Source organism: Pelophylax lessonae (assembly GCF_965119305.1).
Source record: "Pelophylax lessonae genome assembly, chromosome: 5".
NCBI lineage: Eukaryota > Metazoa > Chordata > Amphibia > Anura > Ranidae > Pelophylax > Pelophylax lessonae.
In genome coordinates, this window is record NC_138772.1 from 338,283,282 (window position 1) to 338,304,434 (window position 21,153).

At 47.5% G+C, this 21,153-nt stretch overlaps 1 protein-coding gene across 2 annotated transcripts in view; it reads right to left on the bottom strand.

Annotated features, from left to right (window-relative positions):
* SIRT5 (sirtuin 5) overlaps positions 1 to 20,715 on the bottom strand; it is a 36,297-nt gene extending 15,582 nt beyond the window's left edge. Inside the window, exons 1-2 of one of the 2 annotated variants that reach the window (XM_082259389.1) lie at positions 20,599 to 20,715; positions 1,390 to 1,516 (exon numbers count right to left, since the gene is read on the bottom strand). In XM_082259389.1, the coding sequence (XP_082115515.1) occupies positions 1,390 to 1,498 (109 nt within the window). In that variant the 5' untranslated portion in view covers positions 1,499 to 1,516; positions 20,599 to 20,715. Of the gene's footprint in view, positions 1 to 1,389; positions 1,517 to 1,798; positions 1,952 to 20,598 lie in introns of those variants that run through there. The other variant, XM_082259390.1, reaches the window with a different exon arrangement.
* Between the last annotated feature and the right edge of the window lie 438 nt (positions 20,716 to 21,153).

A 21,153-nucleotide genomic window follows, 5' to 3' on the forward strand; every position in this document is an offset into this window, starting at 1 on the left:
GTGGCATTGGCCCCGGAACTACGCAGGCAGGTCTAATGGGGAGGGGTCAATTAGCCACAGCTTAACTTCCTTCCCCCTCTCCTGTCTGCCCTTGTTCCCCAACACCCTTCTCATTTACTTCCTTACCCTCCCCCCCTCTTTTTTTCTCTTTCCCTCTTCCCCCAGCTCATCCTCAATGCATCTCCTTGCTCCCTACAACCCACAGTTTCCCAGAACTCTTGATCTCTTTGGTAGAGTCCACCAATGGGGTACCAAACAGCTACTCCCTTTGATTATCGAGACATAAATTGGAGTCTTGAGTTATGCTTATACCCCCCTGCACCATTTCCAATTGTGGGCACTGATAGGCGGCACTGCTGGGCACTGATAGGCGGCATTGATGGGCACTGATAGGTGGCACTGACAGGTGGCACTGATAGGCAGGACTGGTGGGCACTGACGGGCGGCAGTGGTGGACACTGATAGGCGGCACTGGTGGGCGGCACTGATAGATGGCAATGATGAGCACTGGTGGGCAGCACTGATGGGGAGGGCACTGGGGGTGCTCCCTGAGCCCTGATTGCCATCCCTAGTGGCCATAGTGGGCATCCCTGGGGTCATGGGTGGGCATTCCTGGTGGCTCTAATGGTACCCCCACCCCCCCCCCCCCGAGGGTCTGCACTGGTAATAAATGATCTGATTACCAGTGCCGACCCCCCCCCCCCCCCCCGTCAGGGGAGCCGCCGATCGGCGCTCCTTTACTCGTGCAGGTCAGGTACTTAACTGAGGAAAGCCGATCAACGGCTCTTCCTGTTTACTATGTGACCAGCCATGATTGGACACGGCTGGTCACATGGTAAAGAGCCTACGTCAGTAGGCTCTTTACCGAGATTGGAGATGCGGTGAGTCAGACTGACATGTCGCATCACCAATCGCCGCTCTGTGCGCCCCCCGGGGGCGTGCAGAGCGCATTATCCTGCCGACGTCATATGCCCTCCGGTCAGGATAATACAACCACATTCCCGCCGTCAATCTGCTATAGGGTGGGCGGAATGTGGTTAAACTCTGTCCATTCAGCCCGTGAGAGACAGAGAGAAAATATCTGAATAATGACTACATCTGATAGGATGCAGTTGCTGTTCAGGCTAGAAGTTTGCACCCAGGTTAGGCGAGCAGGCTGGAGCTTGCAGAGCCACTCACTCTTTGAATTTCGGACCATTCAACAACCTTTATAAAAATGAATGATGTATGTTGCCTTATCATTGTAAGTACCATGCAAAATTCAAGCTATAATAAAAACATAAAAAGTCTGTTTTTTTTTTCTTTTAAAGAAAAGCTTTAAACAGTTGGATGGAAATAACATCTTATAGCAAATGTACATACTATTTCTACCAACACAGTGATACTTACTAGAGCTTGGACGTGCCATATCAACCACAACGCCCTTATTTCTTCCTGGCTTCAATCCAAAGTAAACCTGGGTTACCAGTCTCCGCGTGTGGAATGGAAGAAAAAGCATTAGGACTAATTAGGCTACCTAAAAGACAAAACATGGAAACAGGCATATCAAATAAAAAAAATGGTAACTGTTCTATCAAAGTTTAGATATCAGAGCACATATAAAAAGTACCAGCAAACATTACCGTTTTTTGAGAAACAAGCTTTGACAATGTCGTAACAAATATGCTCAGCCTTACTTTTTTTGTTGGATATAAAGCGCACTTAGAAGTTTTAGAGTTGCTAAACCTATGTAGTAAACTCATAAAAGGAAGGGAGACAATAATGTGAATTGTCAGGTTGCAGCATTCAAACATCTTACCATGACACAGACAGCAGAGCTTTGCGTTGTAGAGTAGGAGAGGAAGCCCTAAGCACACAGCCTGAGTCACAGCCAACATATAGGAGAGACGTGCAGTTCCAGGCATCACACTCTATAAAGTGCTACGTGAGCAGAGAGCATGGCATCTGAAATTTGCTGACAATAGACCCCCCCTCCTTCGACTGGCCAGCTTCCTCCAGAGCAGCTTGGCATACATACATCACCCCATGTAGTTTTTGACATCTGTCTGAGGTAAAGGAGTGTAAAAAGATGTGTAGACAGCCAAATTCTAGTTCATACAGATTGCTTTCAGAACAGCAGAGTAACAGAGGATGAAGAATTAAAAAGCAAAGAGACAAATCTGTTCTTGCTTACAATACACACACACACACCAAAGAATGATTGATTATTTCATTGAATACTTTGATATAGAATGCAAATGCATTTTAAACAATCAAAAAACATCTCTTAAAGCGGAGATTGTATGGGCAAACTCCTAAAATGGAATTGTCATTAAACGGCTACAAATAATGCAAAAGGTTTCAACCCCCCAGAATCCGCTCCTTTCACTTGTGCAACTTAGGATCCGACTTGTGAGACCCAACGTCGCAGGACATGTAAAATGCCAAGTATCTCTATGACAGCCGTTCCAATTGACACTACTGAAGTCATCGCAACTTCAGAAAAGGTTCCTGTACATGACTTCAATGCCAGAGTGTCAAAAGTTACTTTAAATTCGTTTCAAAGTCAGACTCCAAAGTTTCACTGAAAAACGCAACTGGAGTCGGCTGGTATAAAAGGAGCCTAAAGATCTAAATCCAATCAGTATGAGGCTGATTTATAAAGAATTTGCATAGCTATTCGCTCAGTGAAAGTACATATTTGTTCTGTATGAACGACGCAAAAACAAATTATAGGCTTTATCTTTTTCGGTTTGTATCTAAATCCTTTATTGTTTAAACAGAAAATTAGAATTTTTGCTTTATCCGTAAAATCCTTTTCTTGGAGTACTTACAGGACATGGAGGATTTTTCATACTTGACTACTTGGGTTAGCATTGCACCGATACCAGTGCCGATACTAAGCATTTGCATGAGTACTTTTATTCGTACAAATGCTCTGATACTAAAACCGATACCTTCAGACTCGGTTCACATATGTGCAGATGGGTTTGCAATGCGACTTCAAAGCCCAGTCAAAGCTTGGTTCGGTGCTACTTCGTTCAGCGGTTCAGGTGCAATTTCAATGCAAAGCAGTCGCCGCCCCTTCATATTCGTCACAATAGGGACGTCCCAAAGCAGTGTAGACATGAGGGGTGGGAAAAAAAAGCAGCCGCGCCTAAGGCAACGCAATACCCACATCAGAGAAAAGAACCTTACCAAAGGAAGGAAACCAACTGGGCAACATGAAAAAAAAACTTGCTCAACAGGAGCAACAACCCAGGAAAGAACCAGTAACCTAGGGGTAAAAATACCCCAACAGCCAAGGGCCCAAACAAAAGGACCCTAAGGCACTGCCGCACTAAGAACTTTACGGCCAAAGGAAGCATCTGCCGATGCCTGAACATCCACCTTGTAGAATTTTGAGAAGGTGTGAACGGACGACCAAGTCGCCGCCTTACACACCTGGGCCACAGAAGCCCGATGATGACAGGCCCAAGACGTACTCAGAGATCTTGTAGAGTGCGCCTTCACAGGCATGGGAGGAACTTTCCCCCTCAAAGCATAGGCCTGTTCAATGACCTGCCTGATCCATTTGGCGATGGTAGAGGCCGACGCCGCCATGCCCTTCCGAGGCCCCTCTGGAAGGACAAAGAGAGAATCCGTCTTGCGAAAGGATTCAGTCGATGACAGGTAAACCCTGATCGCCCGAACAACATCCAAGGAATGCAAAGCCACTTCCTTTGGATGTTTAGGCTTAGCGCAAAGCGAAGGCAAGACAATGTCCTCATTGAGGTGAAATTCCGAAATCCTTTTCGGAAGGAAAGACGGGTTAGGACGCAAGACCACCTTATCCAAGTGAACCACTAAATACGGAGATCTGCAGGACAAGGCAGCCAGCTCCGACACCCTACGAGCCGAGGTGATTGCCACCAAAAAGGCAACCTTCTTGGACAACAGAGACAACGAGATCTCCCTGATTTTTTCAAAGGGAGCATGTTGCAACACGGACAGAACAAGATTCAAGTCCCATGGAGGCAAAGGCTCCCTCCTAGGAGGGACCAGATGCCGCACCCCTTGAACAAATGTGCCAACTAAAGAATTAGACGCCACAGGGCGCTGAAAGAGAACGGCCAGAGCAGAAATCTGACCCTTAATCGTGGCCAACGCCAAATGCTGGTCCACGCCCGTTTGAAGAAAAGCCAACACCCTTGATACCGAGTATGAACGAGGGGAATACCCCCTGGACTCACACCAGGCAAAATAGGCCTTCCAAGTACGGTAGTAAACCTTCCCCGAAGAGGACTTTCTAGCCTTAATCAAAGTGTGAATGACCTCAGGGGAGAGACCCCTATCCTTCAGGATCTGGGTTTCAACAGCCAGGCCGTCAAAGCCAGCGACTGTAAAGCAGGATGAAATATCGGTCCTTGAGACAGGAGATCGTCTCGAAGAGGCAGACACCACGTCGACCGCCAGATTCACAAGGTCTGCGCACCAAGACCGGCGAGGCCAGTCTGGTGCCACCAGAATCACCGTTTTCGGTTCCGAGGCCAACCTCCGAAGGAACCTGGACAGCAGCTGAATCGGTGGAAAGGCATACATCAGACGATACTGATGCCAGGGCGCCACCAACGCGTCTGAGGCGTCTGCCCGAGGATCGCGCGTTCTTGCCACGAACCTTTCCACCTTGTTGTTCAGACGAGACGCGAACAGGTCCACATCTGGGGACCCCCACTCCTCGCACAACATCAGAAAGACATCCGGGTGAAGGGACCATTCTCCCTGGTCCAGGGTCTGGCGGCTCAGATAATCCGCCTGCCAGTTTTCCACCCCCGGAATGTGAACAGCAGATATCGCCGGGACGTGCGTCTCGGCCCAAGACAGAATGTCGGCCACTTCCCGAGCCGCTCGGGCACTCCTGGTGCCCCCTTGGTGGTTGATGTAGGCCACCGCTGTGGCATTGTCCGTCTGCACCCGAACCGGACGGCCCTGCAGCCTGTCCGACCAACGCCGAAGGCAGAGATTTATTGCTCGCAATTCCAGAATGTTGATCGGAAGGGAGGACTCCTCCTCCGACCAAGTTCCCTGGGCAGACAGAATGGCCAGAACACCACCCCAGCCCGACAGGCTGGCATCCGTGGTGATCACTGTCCACGAGCAAGGGCGAAAGGACTTGCCCCCCCGACACCGCCGGGGACTGGAGCCACCACAGAAGGTCCCTTCTGGTGCGATGACTCAACGAAATCTGGAGATCCAGAGATTGCGGTCGTCTGTCCCACCTGGCCAGAATCTCCCTTTGGAGACCCCGCGTGTGAAACTGGGCAAAGGGTATCGCCTCGAAAGCCGAGACCATCGGTCCCAGACACCTCATGCACGTCCGGAGGGACGAGCACTGAACGTCCCTGAGGGACCCGACTTCTTCTTGAAGCTTCCGGAGCTTGTCTTCCGGCAGGAAGACCTTCGCCTGAACAGAGTCCAGGATCATTCCCAGGTAAGGGAGACGAACCGACGGACACAGCGTCGACTTTGGAAAATTTATAGTCCAACCGAACTCTTGCAGAGTCTGCATCGTGACGGACAGGTCGTTCACCAGGCCCTGACTGGTCGCAGACCGAACCAGAATGTCGTCCAGATACCCCAGGATCGAGATGCCCTGGGCTCTCAACAAAGCCAGAACCGCGCGCAAGCACCTTGGTGAAAACCCGCGGAGCCGAGGCGAGACCAAAGGGCAACGCCACAAATTGGTAGTGATCCTCCGCAATGGCGAATCGAAGGTACTGCTGGTGACCCTCGAAAATGGAGATGTGAAGGTACGCATCCTTCAAGTCGATGGAGGCCATGAATTCCCCCGGAACCAGGGCAGCCACCACCGAGCGCAGGGATTCCATGCGGAACTTGCGAACCCGCACAAAGCGGTTCAGAGCTTTCAAGTCCAGAATCGGACGTACCTTGCCCTCCTTTCTGGGCACAGTGAACAGATTTGAATAGAATCCCCGAAATCTGTCCCGATGAGGCACCGGAATCACCACTCCCTGAGCCCGCAGGTCCCGCACCGCCAGGTGCAGATCCCGCAAGCGCTCCGGAGACAGCTGAAGATTTGAGGGAAAAAATCTGCCCGCCGGCCGAGAGAGAAACTCTATCTTGTATCCAGATCGAACGATTTCCTGAACCCACCTGTCCCGAACGCGGGCCAGCCAGGGTTGAAGAAAACCGAGCAAACGTCCCCCCACCCCAGAACTGGGTGAGGGCGCCCCTTCAGGCCGCATTGTTATGGGCAGCGGACCCGGACTGGCCGGACTTCTGCTTACCTGCCCACGGCTTTTTCTGGGAGCCTTGTCCCTTGAAGGGCTTACCCTTATAGTGCGACCAAAAGGCACGAAAGGACCCCCGAGAGGGTCTAAACGAGGTATTCTTCTTACCGCGAACAAACTTAGTCTTGTGAGTCTGGGGCAAAAGAGTACTCTTACCCCCAGAAACACCCTTGATCAGAGTATCCAAGGATTCGCCAAAAAGGCGGGAACCCGCGTAAGGCAAATTAGCCAAAGTCTTGCGAGAAGATTGGTCAACAGACCAACATTTCAGCCAGATCAGGCGACGGTTCAACACCGCCACACTCTGCAGACCCGCAGCCAAAGGGACCATATCTAGGTCCGCATCACACAAATACATGACACCCTGATGAATCTGATCCACCATAGCCAATGTCGACGGCGAAGCAGAGTCAGCCACCAGAGTGCGCCTGAGCACCTGCGTCCAATCGGCAATAGCCTGTGCTGCCATAATGGAAGCAAAAATAGGCTTCAGCATAGAGCCCGCAACAGTATAAGAGTGATGGGCCAGAGACTCCAATCTCCTGTCCGTAGGGTCCCGGAACACCGGGGTATCCTCAGCAGGAATCGCAGTGGATTTATTCAAAATCGCCACCGCGTGATCCACCTGAGGCGGCACACACCAACGCTCATCAGTAGCTGGTGTAAAAGGATAATGCAGCTTGAACCTACTCGGCACAGCAAAAGGCTTCTTTATGTTGCGCCATTGCTCCTCAACAGCGCGCTGAAATTCCGTAGAGCAAGGAAAAACCTGCGACATTTTGCGTTTTCTCTGCGTCCCATAAGAGGACATCAAAGCAGGAGGACATGGTTCATCCTCCAAATGCAGCGTTTGTTTGATAGAAGCAACCAACTCATCCATGAGTGCAAGCTCTTCAGACGAGCCAGGGGGAGAATTATCAACCCCTTCCACCTCAGCCTCCCCTTCAGACCCCGCAAGGTCTAGAGAAGAACGAGACCCTGAGAAGGGCACTCCAGCCATAGCATCCCCATCGCCCTCTGAATCAGAGGAAATGGACACCCTGGGCCTTTTTGTGGATCGATCAGCCATCAGCATCTGCACCTGAGCAGCAAGGTTAGCCACAATAGTAGCCAGATCAGCCCCCTCGGGGGAAGCAGCAGCAGCCCCCTGGCCCCCTACCAAGGAGGGAGGAAACTTGCTTTCCTGAGAATCCATGCCCCAGTAACTTAGGAAAAAAAGGAGTACTGCCCCTTTAAGGTCGCGGCGATCGTAGCCCACCGCACTCACAAAACACACTGACCCACCGGGCTAGGAATACAAAGGCAAGGAATACAGGAATGGAAGGTAAAACCTGCAGAGGTCACACAGGCTGCTGCTTCATCGATCGCTGTCCTCAGAGCAAAAGGAAGTGATGCGAGACTGACCGCCCCCATAAAGCCTATGTAAGGCTACACAAACATGGCCGCCGGCCGAGGCTGTAGAGGCAGAAACCCTGACCTGCGGCCCGCGCGATCGCTGCCAAAATGGCGGCATTTGGCGCCAAAACGGCACTCTCACCACACAGGATCGGCCACCACAAAACTGTCACAAAAAAATGGCGGACCGCAGCAGCGGTCGCCGCACAGTATGCCCACAACATGTCTCACAATCATGTCCTTCACAGCACACAGCATGTCACACAGCCTGTTACACAGAGCAGAGCAGGAGAGCCCCCCCCCTTGCAGCCCACAGAGAGCAGCTATACTGACAGGGAGCTCAACATAATGCACAGACATGCAGGATCCCACAGTCCCAGACTGACACCCAAGACAGACAGGTCCCCACACAGAAATACACTTACCATCCGGATGGCGCGGGGAGCCCGCACAAGCGATCAAACCGCTGCACTAAGGACAGGGAGAGTCGCAGCCAGGACGCAGTGGAATTACGGTGCGAAACCGCATGGCGTCCAGTGAGGTAGCCACCTCACCGCAGCATCCCTGCAGCGGACAGGGATGGGTCGTTCATATTTGCCAGGGAAACCTAGCTGAACACTCGATGGCAGGCTGGGAAGCCACTGGCCCTGAACCCCGGATAACCAGGGAGGCCAGCCCGAGACCCAGCAACGCACGATCATCTTCATCAGAAGATCTAACTAGAGCTGAAAATGAACAGCTAAGTAAAGAAAGAGAAAAAAAAAAAAAAACTCCAAATAAAATCAAAAAGAGAAAAGAAGCTGAGACTGAAAAGCCCCAGCACAGGAAACGCCTAACCTACTCCTGAGCTAGACAAATGAAACTGAGGTAGGAATGCAGGAAGCAGGAGTGTATTGACTGAGGGGACCACCCCCTGGGGGTGGGGTATGCTAAAAGCTTTGATATTAACATATTCTGTTGTCTAGCCACTCCTACGGAGCAAAGGTCAATAACCCTATTGTGACGAATATGAAGGGGCGGCGACTGTCGGAGGACGTAAGAGAAAGCTCTATTTGTGGGGAAAAAATGGACGTAAATTTAATTTGGGTAAAGCATCGCACGACTGCGCAATTGTCCGTTAAAGTAATGCAGTGCCGAATCGCAAAATATGGCCTGGTCAGGAAGGGAGCAAAATCTTCCGGTCTTAAAGTGGATAAAAATACTCTCATTGAGAATTTTTTTGTCAAAGACATGTAGCTAAATACATTTTGGCCTAAATATATGACAAAAATTGAATATATTGGATATTTTTTAACAGTCAAAGTAGAAAATGTAAATTTTTCGCAAAATTTTTGCTCTTTTTTTATTAATATCGCAAAAAAAAAAAAAAGCGCAGAGGTGATCAAATACCACCAAAATAAAGCTCTGTTTGTGGGAAAAAAAGGACGTAAATTTTGTTTGGGTACAGCATTGCATGACCGCGTAATTGTCAGTTAAATTCGCACATTGCCAAGTTGAAAAAAGTGGCCTGGTCGTTGAGCAGCCAAATCTTACGGGGCTAAAGTGGTTAAGTACTCCTCTCCACCCTTCCCTGCCACTTTTGGCATGTTTCTTTTTTCGTGGGGGAGCGGGTACCTACTTTTTACAGGTACCCTCTCCCACTTTCGTTCGGATCGCCTAGGCAATCCAAAATCCAAGCGGAAATTCTTCTCACCCCCTCCTTCCCTGCAGTCACCTGAGACACATCACAGGTCCCAGAGGACTGCCAGGCAATTCAGGACATGCATTGCGCACCCGGCAGTAAAGCTGCAAGCTGTCACAGCTGGTTGCCCACAGTGGAAATACCGGCACAGGAGAGAGAAGCGATGGCTAAGGTGAGCACATTGCTGGATCTAGGGTTTAGCCAGGGATGTGGGACTTGAAGTGCTGGATGTAAACAAACCCCAGGTGCTGCAGCCCTCAGCTCAAGATATGTATCCATCAGTGGAAGTGGAGGCTGGGTTAGTTTATGTCACAGCAAAGGCTATCTATGGACCATTTACAAGCCATGAAGAGGAAATTCCACCCATCCTGGTCACAAACACAGATCCACCAGATCTGCTGCCACTTTCACTCCCAATCAGGGCAATATGTGTTGGCAAGCAGGCAGCCAAAGGACTAATCCTTTCTCTGTAGAGAAATAAAAATGATCCTCATTCAATGACAGATATTTTTGACATACTGGAAGTTTTTGATAATGTCCACTTCTACCATGTGAGCTCTTCATCACACAGCGTTACCACTGCAATGCCCAGTTGTAATGGGCGAAGCTTGGAATGTTAGCATCACTTGAAAAATGTGGGCAATGGAATAGGGCCCCATTTATAAAACATCTGTATGGCTTTACCACAGACATTAAAAAAAAAAAAAAACACAACACAACAGCACTTTTGTTAAAGCGGAACTTTACTCCCACTTTATTACCCTCCCCCTGCTGCTCTTCTGCACTTTTTTAAAATGCAGTGTGTACACACACCTGTGCATGCACCAGGGATTCTATCTAGCACATCGATGCCACTAATTTCTGGTATCTGGGACATGCAAAAGACCTGCTGCATCTGCGCAAGTATCCTTAAAACACTCATCCGGATTTGACAGTTATACAGAGGTGGGCGAGTGGCTCCAAATGTAGACAGTGTGTGGACAGCCGCTGTGTCCCCATAGAGTAACATAGGCTGCCGGCGTGCTTTCCGATCAGCCACAGACAAGAAGCCTGAACAAATCAACAACAGGCTGACAGTCTGCATATAGTCAGTCATACATGGAGAGATTACCTACTATAAAGGCGGTCTGACACTGCCGCAATGTAGCTTGGCCGCAGTGTGAGTGCGGCATAGTATACCCGCAATTTTCCAGCAGGTTATATGCGGTTTCCCATAAACTTCTATTAGATCATGCGTTTTCTAAAAGTGCACCAAAGATGCAGCACTTTTGTGCGCTTACAGGAAACACATGATAAACATGCAATCTAATAGAAGTGTATTGGAAACCCATGGGTATACTACACTGCACCCTTTTCGTATGAAACAGCCCTTAGGGACAAATGTGTGCCCCTGGATGCCGGCAGTTGTACATCCATCCCTAACTGTAGTAATCACTACCCGTGTCACTACATGCTAATAGCTGTGAACACTGTCAGTCTGTCATTGTTTCCTCTGTAATCAGTAAGACCCTAAAAAAAAAAAAAAAAAAACTGCAGGGCAAAAAAAAAAAAAAATCTCCATGTTTATACTATAACTTGCAATTAATTATTATTATATTACAGGATTTACATAGCGCCCAACAGTTTGCGCAGTGCTTTTCAACTTGAGGGTAGACGGTACAGTTACAATACACTTTAATACAGCAGGAATCAGAGGGCCCTGTTCGTTACAGCTTACAATCTGGAGGGTTAAGAGATACAAGAGGTAATAACTGTGGGGGATGGACTGATAGAGAAAATAAAAGTACAGTTGTTAGGTGGGTGCCAGATAGGCTTCTCTGAAGAAAATGTGTTTTCAGGGATCGTCTGAAAGCGGACAAAGTAGGAAATAGTCAGACAGATTGGGGTAGAGCATTACAGAAGATGGAGAGGCTCGGGAGAAGTCCTGGAGGCGAGCATGGGAAGAGGTTACAAGGGACCTAGAGAGCAGGAGGTCCTGGGAGGAACAAAGAGAAGGATTTGGTTGGTATTTTGAGACCAGGTTAGTGATAGAGCTGTGTGCCAAGTTATGGATGGCTTTGTAAGTTATGGTTAGTAACTTTAATTTAATTTGTAGGTTGAGTGGCAGCCAATGGAGGGATTGGCAAAGAGGGGTAGTAGACACAGAGCAGTTAGTAAATTGGAGGAGCCTGGCAGCAGCATTCATGATGGACTGAAGGGGGGATAGCCAATTTAAAGGTAAACCAACGAGAAGGGAGTTGTGTTAATCGAGACGAGAGATGACCAGGGAGTGGATTAGAAGCTTTGAAGGGGGGAAAGCCTATTTAAAGGTAAACCAATGAGAAGGGAGTTGCAGTAATCGAGAGGAGAGATGATCAGGGAGTGGATTAGAAGCTTTGTGGTGTCGTTGGTTAGGAAGAGGTGTATCTTGGATATATTGCAGAGGTTGAGGCAGCAAGCTTTGGACAGCGACTGGATGTGTGGCCAAAAGGATAGTTCAGAGTCCAGGATTACACCTAGGACCTTGGCATGGGGGGACGGTTTGATAGTGGAGCCTATGATTTTGACAGAGAAATCAGGGGAAGTGGAACGTGGGGGAGGAAATATCATGAGCTCGGTTTTGGATAGGTTGAGTTTGAGGAAGTGATGTGACATCCAGGCTGATATGTCTGTTAGTAAGTTGGTGATGAGTGAGGAGACTGACAGAGTGAGCTGAGGGTTGAAGAGATAGATTTGGGGGTCTTCAGCGTAGAGATATTGAAAGCCATGGGAGGCAATCAACTGACCCAGTGAGGAGGTGTAGATTGAGAAAAGTAGCGGACCAAGAACAGAACCTTGGGGGACCCCGACAGAGAAAGCAAGAGGAGGTAGTAGAGTTGTAAGTTGCGTTGGGATAGGTAGGATGAGAACCATTGAAGAGTAAAGTCACAGAGACCAAGGGAGTGGAGTTTTTTGAGGAGGAGGGGGTGGTCCACTGTGTTAAAGGCAGCAGAGAGGTCCAGGAGGAGTAGTACAGACTAGTGTCCATCGGTCTTAGCTGTTAGTAGGTCGTTTGTGAGTTTAAGGAGAGTAGTTTCTGTGGAAAGTTGAGGGGGAAATCCGGACTGAAGGGGATCAAGAAGTTTGTTCTTAGTCAGATGGTCACTCAATTAGTTATAGACCAGTCGTTCAAGGAGTTTGGAGAAGAAGGGGAGTAAGGAGATGGGGGTGTAGATTTTGAAGATTGGTGGGGTCCAGCGGAAGTGGCAACTAACCACTAGTGATATTAGTCTACGTGAGCGCTCCCAAGTTAAGGGACCAGTCACACCAACAGGAACGCGCTATGCTCTGTATAACACGCACCCGATGGCGTGTGCTGTGAGGGAGTGGTGCAATGCATTGTTACTTTGTCTACCTTTATTGAAATGTAAAGAATTACATTTAGGTGTCCATATATCAAGCAGCGGTAAATTACTGCTGCCGAGTTCTCAGGCATTCTTAGAGGCAACCACTCTCCATAACTCACACTACACTGCATAATATGAAATAAAACAATATATATTTATACACACACATGCTGTGCATACATTAACCACTTGCCGACCGCCGCAAGTACATATACTGCGGCGGTCAGCCCCTCACAGGCAAAGCGACGTATGGGTACGTCACTTGCCTGTGAGGCTCTGGGAAGCGAGCGTGCACCGCCAGAGGCGCGCTCCCGCTCGGTCACGGACCCCCCCCCCGCGTGTGTGCCGCCAGGCACTCGCGATCGTCCGTGACAGCGGGAGAAAGGCAGGCGGCTGATGTAAACAATCCGCCTGTCATTCTCCCCTGTGTATGAATAGTGATCATACGGTTCTACTACAGTGGGTACGGAAAGTATTCAGACCCCCTTAAATTTTTCACTCTTTGTTATATTGCAGTCATTTGCTAAAATCATTTAGGTTCATTCTTCTTCCTCATGAATGTACACATAGCACCCCATACTGACAGAAAAACACAAAATTGTTGACATTGTTGCAGATTTTTAAAAAATAAAAAACTGAAATATCACATGGTCCTAAGTATTCAGACCCTTTGCTGTGACACTCATTTAACTCAGGTGCTTTCCATTTCTTCTGATCATCCTTGAGATGGTTCTATACCTTCATTTGAGTCCAGCTGTGTTTGATTATACTGATTGGACTTGATTAGGAAAGCCACAAACCTGTCTATATAAGACCTTCCAGATCACAATGCATGTCAGAGCAAATGAGAATGATGAGGTCAAAGGAACTGCCTGAAGAGCTCAGAGACAGAATTGTGGCAAGGCACAGATCTGGCCAAGGTTACAAAAAGATTTCTGCTGCACTTAAGGTTCCTAAGAGCACAGTAGCCTCCATAATCATCAAATGGAAGACGTTTGGGACGACCAGAACCCTTCCTAGAGCTGGCCGTCCGGCCAAATTGAGCTATCGGGGGAGAAGAGCCTTGGTGAGAGAGGTAAAGAAGAACCCAAAGATCACTGTGGCTGAGCTCCAGAGATGCAGTCAGGAGATGGGAGAAAGTTGTAGAAAGTCAACCATCACTGCAGCCCTCCACCAGTCGGGGCTTTATGGCAGAGTGGCCCGACGGAAGCCTCTCCTCAGTGTAAGACACATGAAAGCCCGCATGGAGTTTGCTAAAAAAACAGCTGAAGGACTCCAAGTTGGTGAGAAATAAGATTCTCTGGTCTGATGAGACCAAAATAGAACTTTTTGGCCTTAATTCTAAGCGGTATGTGTGGAGAAAACCAGGCACTGCTCATCACCTGTCCAATACAGTCCCAACAGTGAAGCATGGTGGTGGCAGCATCATGCTGTGGGGGTGTTTTTCAGCTGCAGGGACAGGACGACTGGTTGCAATCGAGGGAAAGACGAATGCGGCCAAGTACAGGGATATCCTGGACAAAAACCTTCTCCAGAGTGCTCTGGACCTCAGACTGGGCCAAAGGTTTACCTTCCAACAAGACAATGACCCTAAGCACACAGCTAAAATAATGAAGGAGTGGCTTCACAACAACTCCGTGACTGTTCTTGAATGGCCCAGCCAGAGCCCTGACTTAAACCCAATTGAGCATCTCTGGAGAGACCTAAAAATGTCTGTCCACCAACGTTTACCATCCAACCTGACAGAACTGGAGAGGATCTGCAAGGAGGAATGGCAGAGGATCCCCAAATCCAGGTGTGAAAGACTTGTTGCATCTTTCCCAAAAAGACTCCTGGCTGTATTAGATCAAAAGGGGGCTTCTACTAAATACTGAGCAAAGGGTCTGAATATTTAGGACCATGTGATATTTCAGTTTTTCTTTTTTAATAAATCTGCAACAATGTCAACAATTCTGTGTTTTTCGGTCAGTATGGGGTGCTATGTGTACATTCATGAGGAAGAAGAATGAACTTAAATGATTTTAGCAAATGGCTGCAATATAACAAAGAGTGAAAAATTTAAGGGGGTCTGAATACTTTCCGTACCCACTGTATGTAGGACCGTTGATCACTGTTCCTACACCTCAAGCCACAGCCAATCACAGTAAGAATCATGCCCCTAGGGACACACACCACCCCTCCCTCTCAAATAAAGTTAACCCCTTCACTACCAGTGTCATTTTACAGTAACAGTGCATATGTATAGCACTGATTACTGTAGTAATGTCACTGGTAACCCCAAAAGTGTCAAAAATGTCAGTCAAGGGCCCAATCTGTCCGCGCAATGTCGCAGTCCCTCAAAAAAAAGAAAAAAAAAAAAAATCGCAGATCGCCGCCATTACGCATTAAAAAAGAAAACAACAAAAATTACAAAAATCTTTCCCTTAGTTAGTAAACGCAATAACTTTTGCGCAAACCAATCAAAATACGCTTTTTGCGATTTTTTTTACCAAACACATGTAGCAGAAAACAAATTGGCCTAAAATGTTAAAAAAAAATAAGATTTTTACATTTTTTTGGGGGAATTTCATATAAAATAAATGTGAAAAATATTGTTATTTTTGCAAAATTGACGCTCTTTTTTTGTTTATAGCGCTTGATCAAAAAAAATAAAAAATCGCACAGGTGAGTGATCAAATACCACCAAAAGAAAGCTCTGTTTGTGGGAAAAAAAGGACGTCAAATTTGTTTAGGTGCAGCGTCGCACGACTGCGCAATTGTCCGTTAAAGTCACGCAGTGCCGAATCGCAAAATACCCCCTGGTCAGGAAGGGGGTAAAATCTTCCGGGGCTTAAGTGGTTAATATCTTTTGCCCTCAGAACGGCCTTAATTCTTTGTGCCATCGATTTAACAAGGTGTTGGAAGCATTCTCTGGGATTTTGGTCCATATTGACATGATAGTATCACGCAGTTGCTGCAGATTTGTCTGCTGCACATCCATGATACAAATCTCCTGTTCCATCACATCACAAAGGTACTCTATTGGACTGAGATCTGGTGACTGTGGAGTCCATTGGGAGTACAGTGAACTCATTGTCATGTTCAAGAAACCAGTTTGAAATGATTTGAGCTTTGTGAAATGGTGCATTATCCTGCTGGAAGTTGCCATCAGAAGATGGGTACACTGTAGTCATAGACGGATGGACATGGTCAGCAACAATACTCTGGTAGGCCGTGGTGTTTAAACGATGCTCAATACCCCAGACCCCAGATGTTCCATGTCATTGTGCCTGCCAGGATTTTTATTGCGATCACATACTACTTCCTTACTCTAACTGTCTGACTTCAGATTTGATGTAAGTGTTCTACTTTTTAATAAAACTCCTTTGAGAAAGTTTTACTATTGAGGAGCCTTTTGTTTTTTTATGGTTATCTGAGTCTATGATCCACTAGAAGTGAGCTGATTTAAAAGACAAGGAGGATGTCAGTCTGCCAGTGATTATTACCACCATCCACATCCCAGTTGTATGCTCGGTTGGCTTGATGCCGCTGGCAATTGAGTCCACTATATCCAGTAATGGCGCTTTTCCACTGCATGGAACCGAACGGTTCGGCTCGCTTTTGTGCTTTTCCACTGCTGGTACCGCATGGTACGGTGTAGGAACGGTTCGGTACGGTACGGCGGCGCTTTTCCACTGCATGGAACCGAACGGTTCGGCTCGCTTTTGTGCTTTTCCACTGCTGGTACCGCATGGTATGGTGTAGGAACGGTTCGGTACGGTGGCGCTTTTCCACTGCATGGAACCGAACGGTACGGCTCTCAAAAACAGTACCACCTCGATTGTGGTTCCAAGAGGTACCATACCCGGTACCATATCCCACAATCCTTTGCATGCAGTCACTACTAGCCACTGATTGGTCAGAGAATCCCACCCAGAGAATCCCACCCACCCCGTTGTTATCCCACCCACCTAACTTTAGTGGAAAAGCAAACCATACCGTACCGTACCGAACCGTTCCAACACCATACCATGCGGTACCAGCAGTGGAAAAGCAAACCGGGCCAAGCAGGGCCGAGTAGAGCCGAGCCGGTACTTGCAGTGGAAAAGTGCCATAAGAGTACTTACCCTCCCGAGTGGTGGATGTACGCGTCCTAGTGATCCCTTCTTTGGATAAGGACACCTTTGGTTGAAGAGGACTCGATCTTTAAAAACGGTATGATGTTTTGTTATACAGACAGCTTTTCATTCACATTCTCAGTGAACTGTTACTTTATGCACTTTATCTAAAAAAATTTCAAACATGTTTATGATACCCTTCTTTTCACATTGATGAATTTATGTCATTTCACATTCACATATATCATTAATTTATGTTATTGCACTCTATTGCATTAATTTTCACTGACACAGTCTTTTTGAGCTTATGCTAATTTACGCTCATTTGTGTTGTTTTGATCATGTTTTTGCACATTGCACTTTATTTCATGGTATTAGATCTTGCGATTTTAATTTGTCTAACTAATATACTTGGTTACACAGATATTACCTGTCCTGACATGACAGGCACACTTTTTCACTGAGCATTGCATCTTTTATCTTTCTCGAAGCTCAATTATACTAAGGGGCCCAAAGTGTGCCAAGAAAATACCCCCCACACCATTACACCTCCACCACCAGCCTTAATCTGTTGATACAAGCCAGAATGGATCCATGCTTTCATGTTGTTTACGCCAAATTCTTACCCTACCATCTGAATACGAGCCTCATAAGACCAGGCAATGTTTTTCCAATCTTTTATTGTCCGATTTACCTTGGCTGGAACGAGTGGTTATTGGATTTACTGTTGCCTTTCCATCATCGCGAACCAGTCTGCCCATTCTCCTCTGACATCAACAAGGCATTTTCATCCACACAACTGTCACTCACTGGATATTTTCTCTTTTTTCGGACCATTCTCTGTAAACCCTAGAGATGGTTGTGCCTTAAAATCCCAGTAGATCCGCAGGGATTAGTTCCCCTGTACCCCCATCTACTGGGGAGGAGACCCCCCCCCCCACTCCACAGTCCAGAAATCCAATCATTCCTCCTGTCTACACATCATCTCTCCGGGAGAGTGTCACTTCCTCCTCCAAACAGGTCTACATACAGGAAAGGCTCTGAAGAAGAGGGTAACCTCGAAACGCGTTAGCCGATGTGTCTATGAGCATTGTGAATTTACGTATATGGACTTAAGCAGATGATGTCATGTCTAAGCTATGATGCAAGCATTGGTTTGTGATTAAATTCACCTCCGTTTTATACCATGTAGTAAAATATGTTTTGAGGATAATGCGCTAGGCCTCACGCGTCTTCTTTGTTTCCTAAACTTACAGTCATATCGGACGTCCCCAATCTTTTGAGGGCAGTGAGGAGCACATTATCCATAAGCAGTAATATGTCAAGATAGGAGTTTGACACCACGTTGAGGCTTATCGCACAGCACAGGAGAGTAAATATAGCGACATTTTCAGAAATGCAGAATACCATCTCTGAATGCACAACACATTGAGCCTTGAAGCAGATGGGCTACAGCAGCAGAAGACCAGACCAGGTGCGACTTCTGTCAGTTAACAACAGGAAATTGAGGCTACAGTTCGCACAGGCTCACCAAAATTGGACAATAGAAGATTTGAAAATCGTTGCCTGATCTGAGGAGTCTTGATTTCAGCTGCCACATTCAGATGGTAGGGTCAGAATGCAGCGTAAACAACATGAAAGCATGGATCCATCCTACCTTGTATCAATGGTTCAGGCTGGTGATGGTGGAGGTGTAATGGTGTGGGGGATATTTTCTTGGCACACTTTGGGCCCCTTGGAACCAATTAAGCATTGTTAAAACGCCATGATCTACCCGAGTGCTGTTGCTGACCGTGTCCATCCCTTTATGACTACAGTATACCCATCTTCTGATGGCTACTTCTAGCAGGATAATGCACCATGCACAAAGCTCAAATTATCTCACCACTGGGTTCTTGAACATGACAATGAGGTCACTGTACTCCAATGGCCCCCACAGTCACCAGATCTCAATCCAATACAGCACCTTTTGGATGTGGGGGATTGGGAGATTTGCATCATGGATGTGCAGCCGACAAATCTGCAGCAACTGTGTGATGCTCTCATGTCAATATGGAGCAGGATCTCTGAGGAATGTTTCCAACACCTCGTTAAATCTATGACACAAAGAATTAGGCAGCTCTAAAGGCAAAAGGGGGTCCAACCCAGTACTAAGCAAGGTGTACTTAAAAAAGCCACCAGTGAGTGTATATCAGTAGATAATATCAGCGATATCATATATTAGTAGTATGCTACCCTATTTCTTCTGCTGGTCAGCCTTTTGAGACCCAACTGTTATGGTGGAACACTCAAGGCATTGTCCTTTAAAGAACTGACCACTTTATTCCTTGCAGACAACACTGTCTCTCTTTTATCAAGGTGTGGTCTGACTGACGAAGAAGGAAGTCCCCTTCCTCCTTCCTTATCAGTTCACTGGCGTTTCTCCACCTCTGGGATGGAGAATTCTAAGGCCCCTTTCACACATGCGGACCGTTCAGATGCGCCTGTCAGTTTTTCAGGTGAATCTAAACGGATGCCCCATGCATCTCTATGGGGCAGCGGATGTCAGCGGAGACATGTCCGCTGACATCCGATCCGATCCTGTCCGTCAAATCCGGACGGATGGAAACCCTATTTTCCATCCATCTGGCGGATCGGATCAGATGAAACCGGACAGGCGGTCCCTTCTCATCCAATTCCCCAATAGGGGACAGCGGGGATCTGACACCTCCGTCTCCGCACACAGAGCGGAGACTGAGCTGTCATCCGCCTGTTCAGCGGGGATCGGCGGATCGATCCCTCGCTGAGCAGAAAGGGGCTCTTACAAAAGATCGCCAGCAAGGTGCCGAGATCGCACCTTTATAAACTGCCCGTTTCTGTCAATGACATATTCTCTGTGTGCTGGGATGCTCAGTGTATGACTGATCATCTCAGTTTCCTAAACCGCTAATGATCTGAGAAGAGCTGCGATCCTGATGATCGGTTTCATGAACAGACACCTTTATTCAAATCTATAAACCGCAGCACATGGGGATGCGGTGTAGCACATTGCACAATGCTGTGTTTTGTAAAAACGCATCTGCTTTTTTTTTTTCTTACGCAAGTGCAGTGTTGTCCATGGAACAACACACACAGCTGTGTAAAGAACAGGAATACAGAGCCATAAAACGATATTAGGAAATGTGTGACATTTGGGTGCAATATGGGCATACGCATGTCTACCTGCAGATATTTCAATGCTGGCAGGAGGAGGAACATTTTTACACTTGCACAAGGAACATTTTAATCACTTTCTGTCAACAAGATCCTGAGTATGAACATCAGTAAATTATGTGTGCAACCATTGGGGTTCACAGATATAAGGCAAAGTGCCTTGCGTATACGTTTAGATTGGTCAACGCTGGCCTGTACGTAGGGTGTGAATGAGCCCTATAGATTTAGCCTGCTGTTTAAGCCCAGTTAGACAGCAAGTAATCAGCATGCTTCCAGTACAAGGCCATATTTGTAATGCTGGGGTGACTGGGATCAGAACTGGCAGCACGTGTATATATGCCCCATGCAGGGGAGAAGGGTACAGTCACCTCTAATAACATTGATCTGCAGATCGCACCCCGGAAGCAGATTTAGAAATCAATGTGTAAACAAACACAGACTTGCACATGGGGAATGTAACAATCTACAAGGCCGATCTGTAGTGCAGAAAGCCACCATTGCAGTAACTCATCATCGCCCATATGCAGCGTCCCCCCTTCCTCTATCCGGTACAGCGACCCTCCCATACAGCCCCCCAGATCACAGATCTTTCCTATTACCTGCCGAGCAGCCAGGCCTGCAACTACTCCAATAAACAAGTGTGACAGCAGCCACAAGCAGCCCACAGCACCACCTATCGGCCACTGCTAGTAACACGGTGACCTCTTCCACAGGGAACTGAGCAACTGCTTCCACATGGAGCTGACTGAGTACAGCACAGTTCTTATAACCTACTGCTCCTATGATCCCTGACAGGCTGGGCTCAAGTCACAAGTCATAAACTACATTGTCATTAAAACTTTGCACTTTGTTTCTAAATGAAAAAGTAATAAAACAAAATGGTCTGAAAACAAATGGAAGGGCCCATTCAAATCTTGGCATCCTGGTGTGGTAAAGCAGTTCTTCAGTCTTAACATAAAAAAGAAATGAATAGAGGGGCGTGGTCTGGACATGGCCGGCTGAGGACGTCTTTCTGCTGAGCTCCGTGCCTTTCCTCCCCAGCCCGACTAAAATCAGCCTTGGCAGTGAGATATGCGGACGTCCAAGAAGAGGAAAACCAAGGGGACCTCTGGAGGAGCCGGGACATTGACGAAGTCACGTCCCTCGGGGGAGAT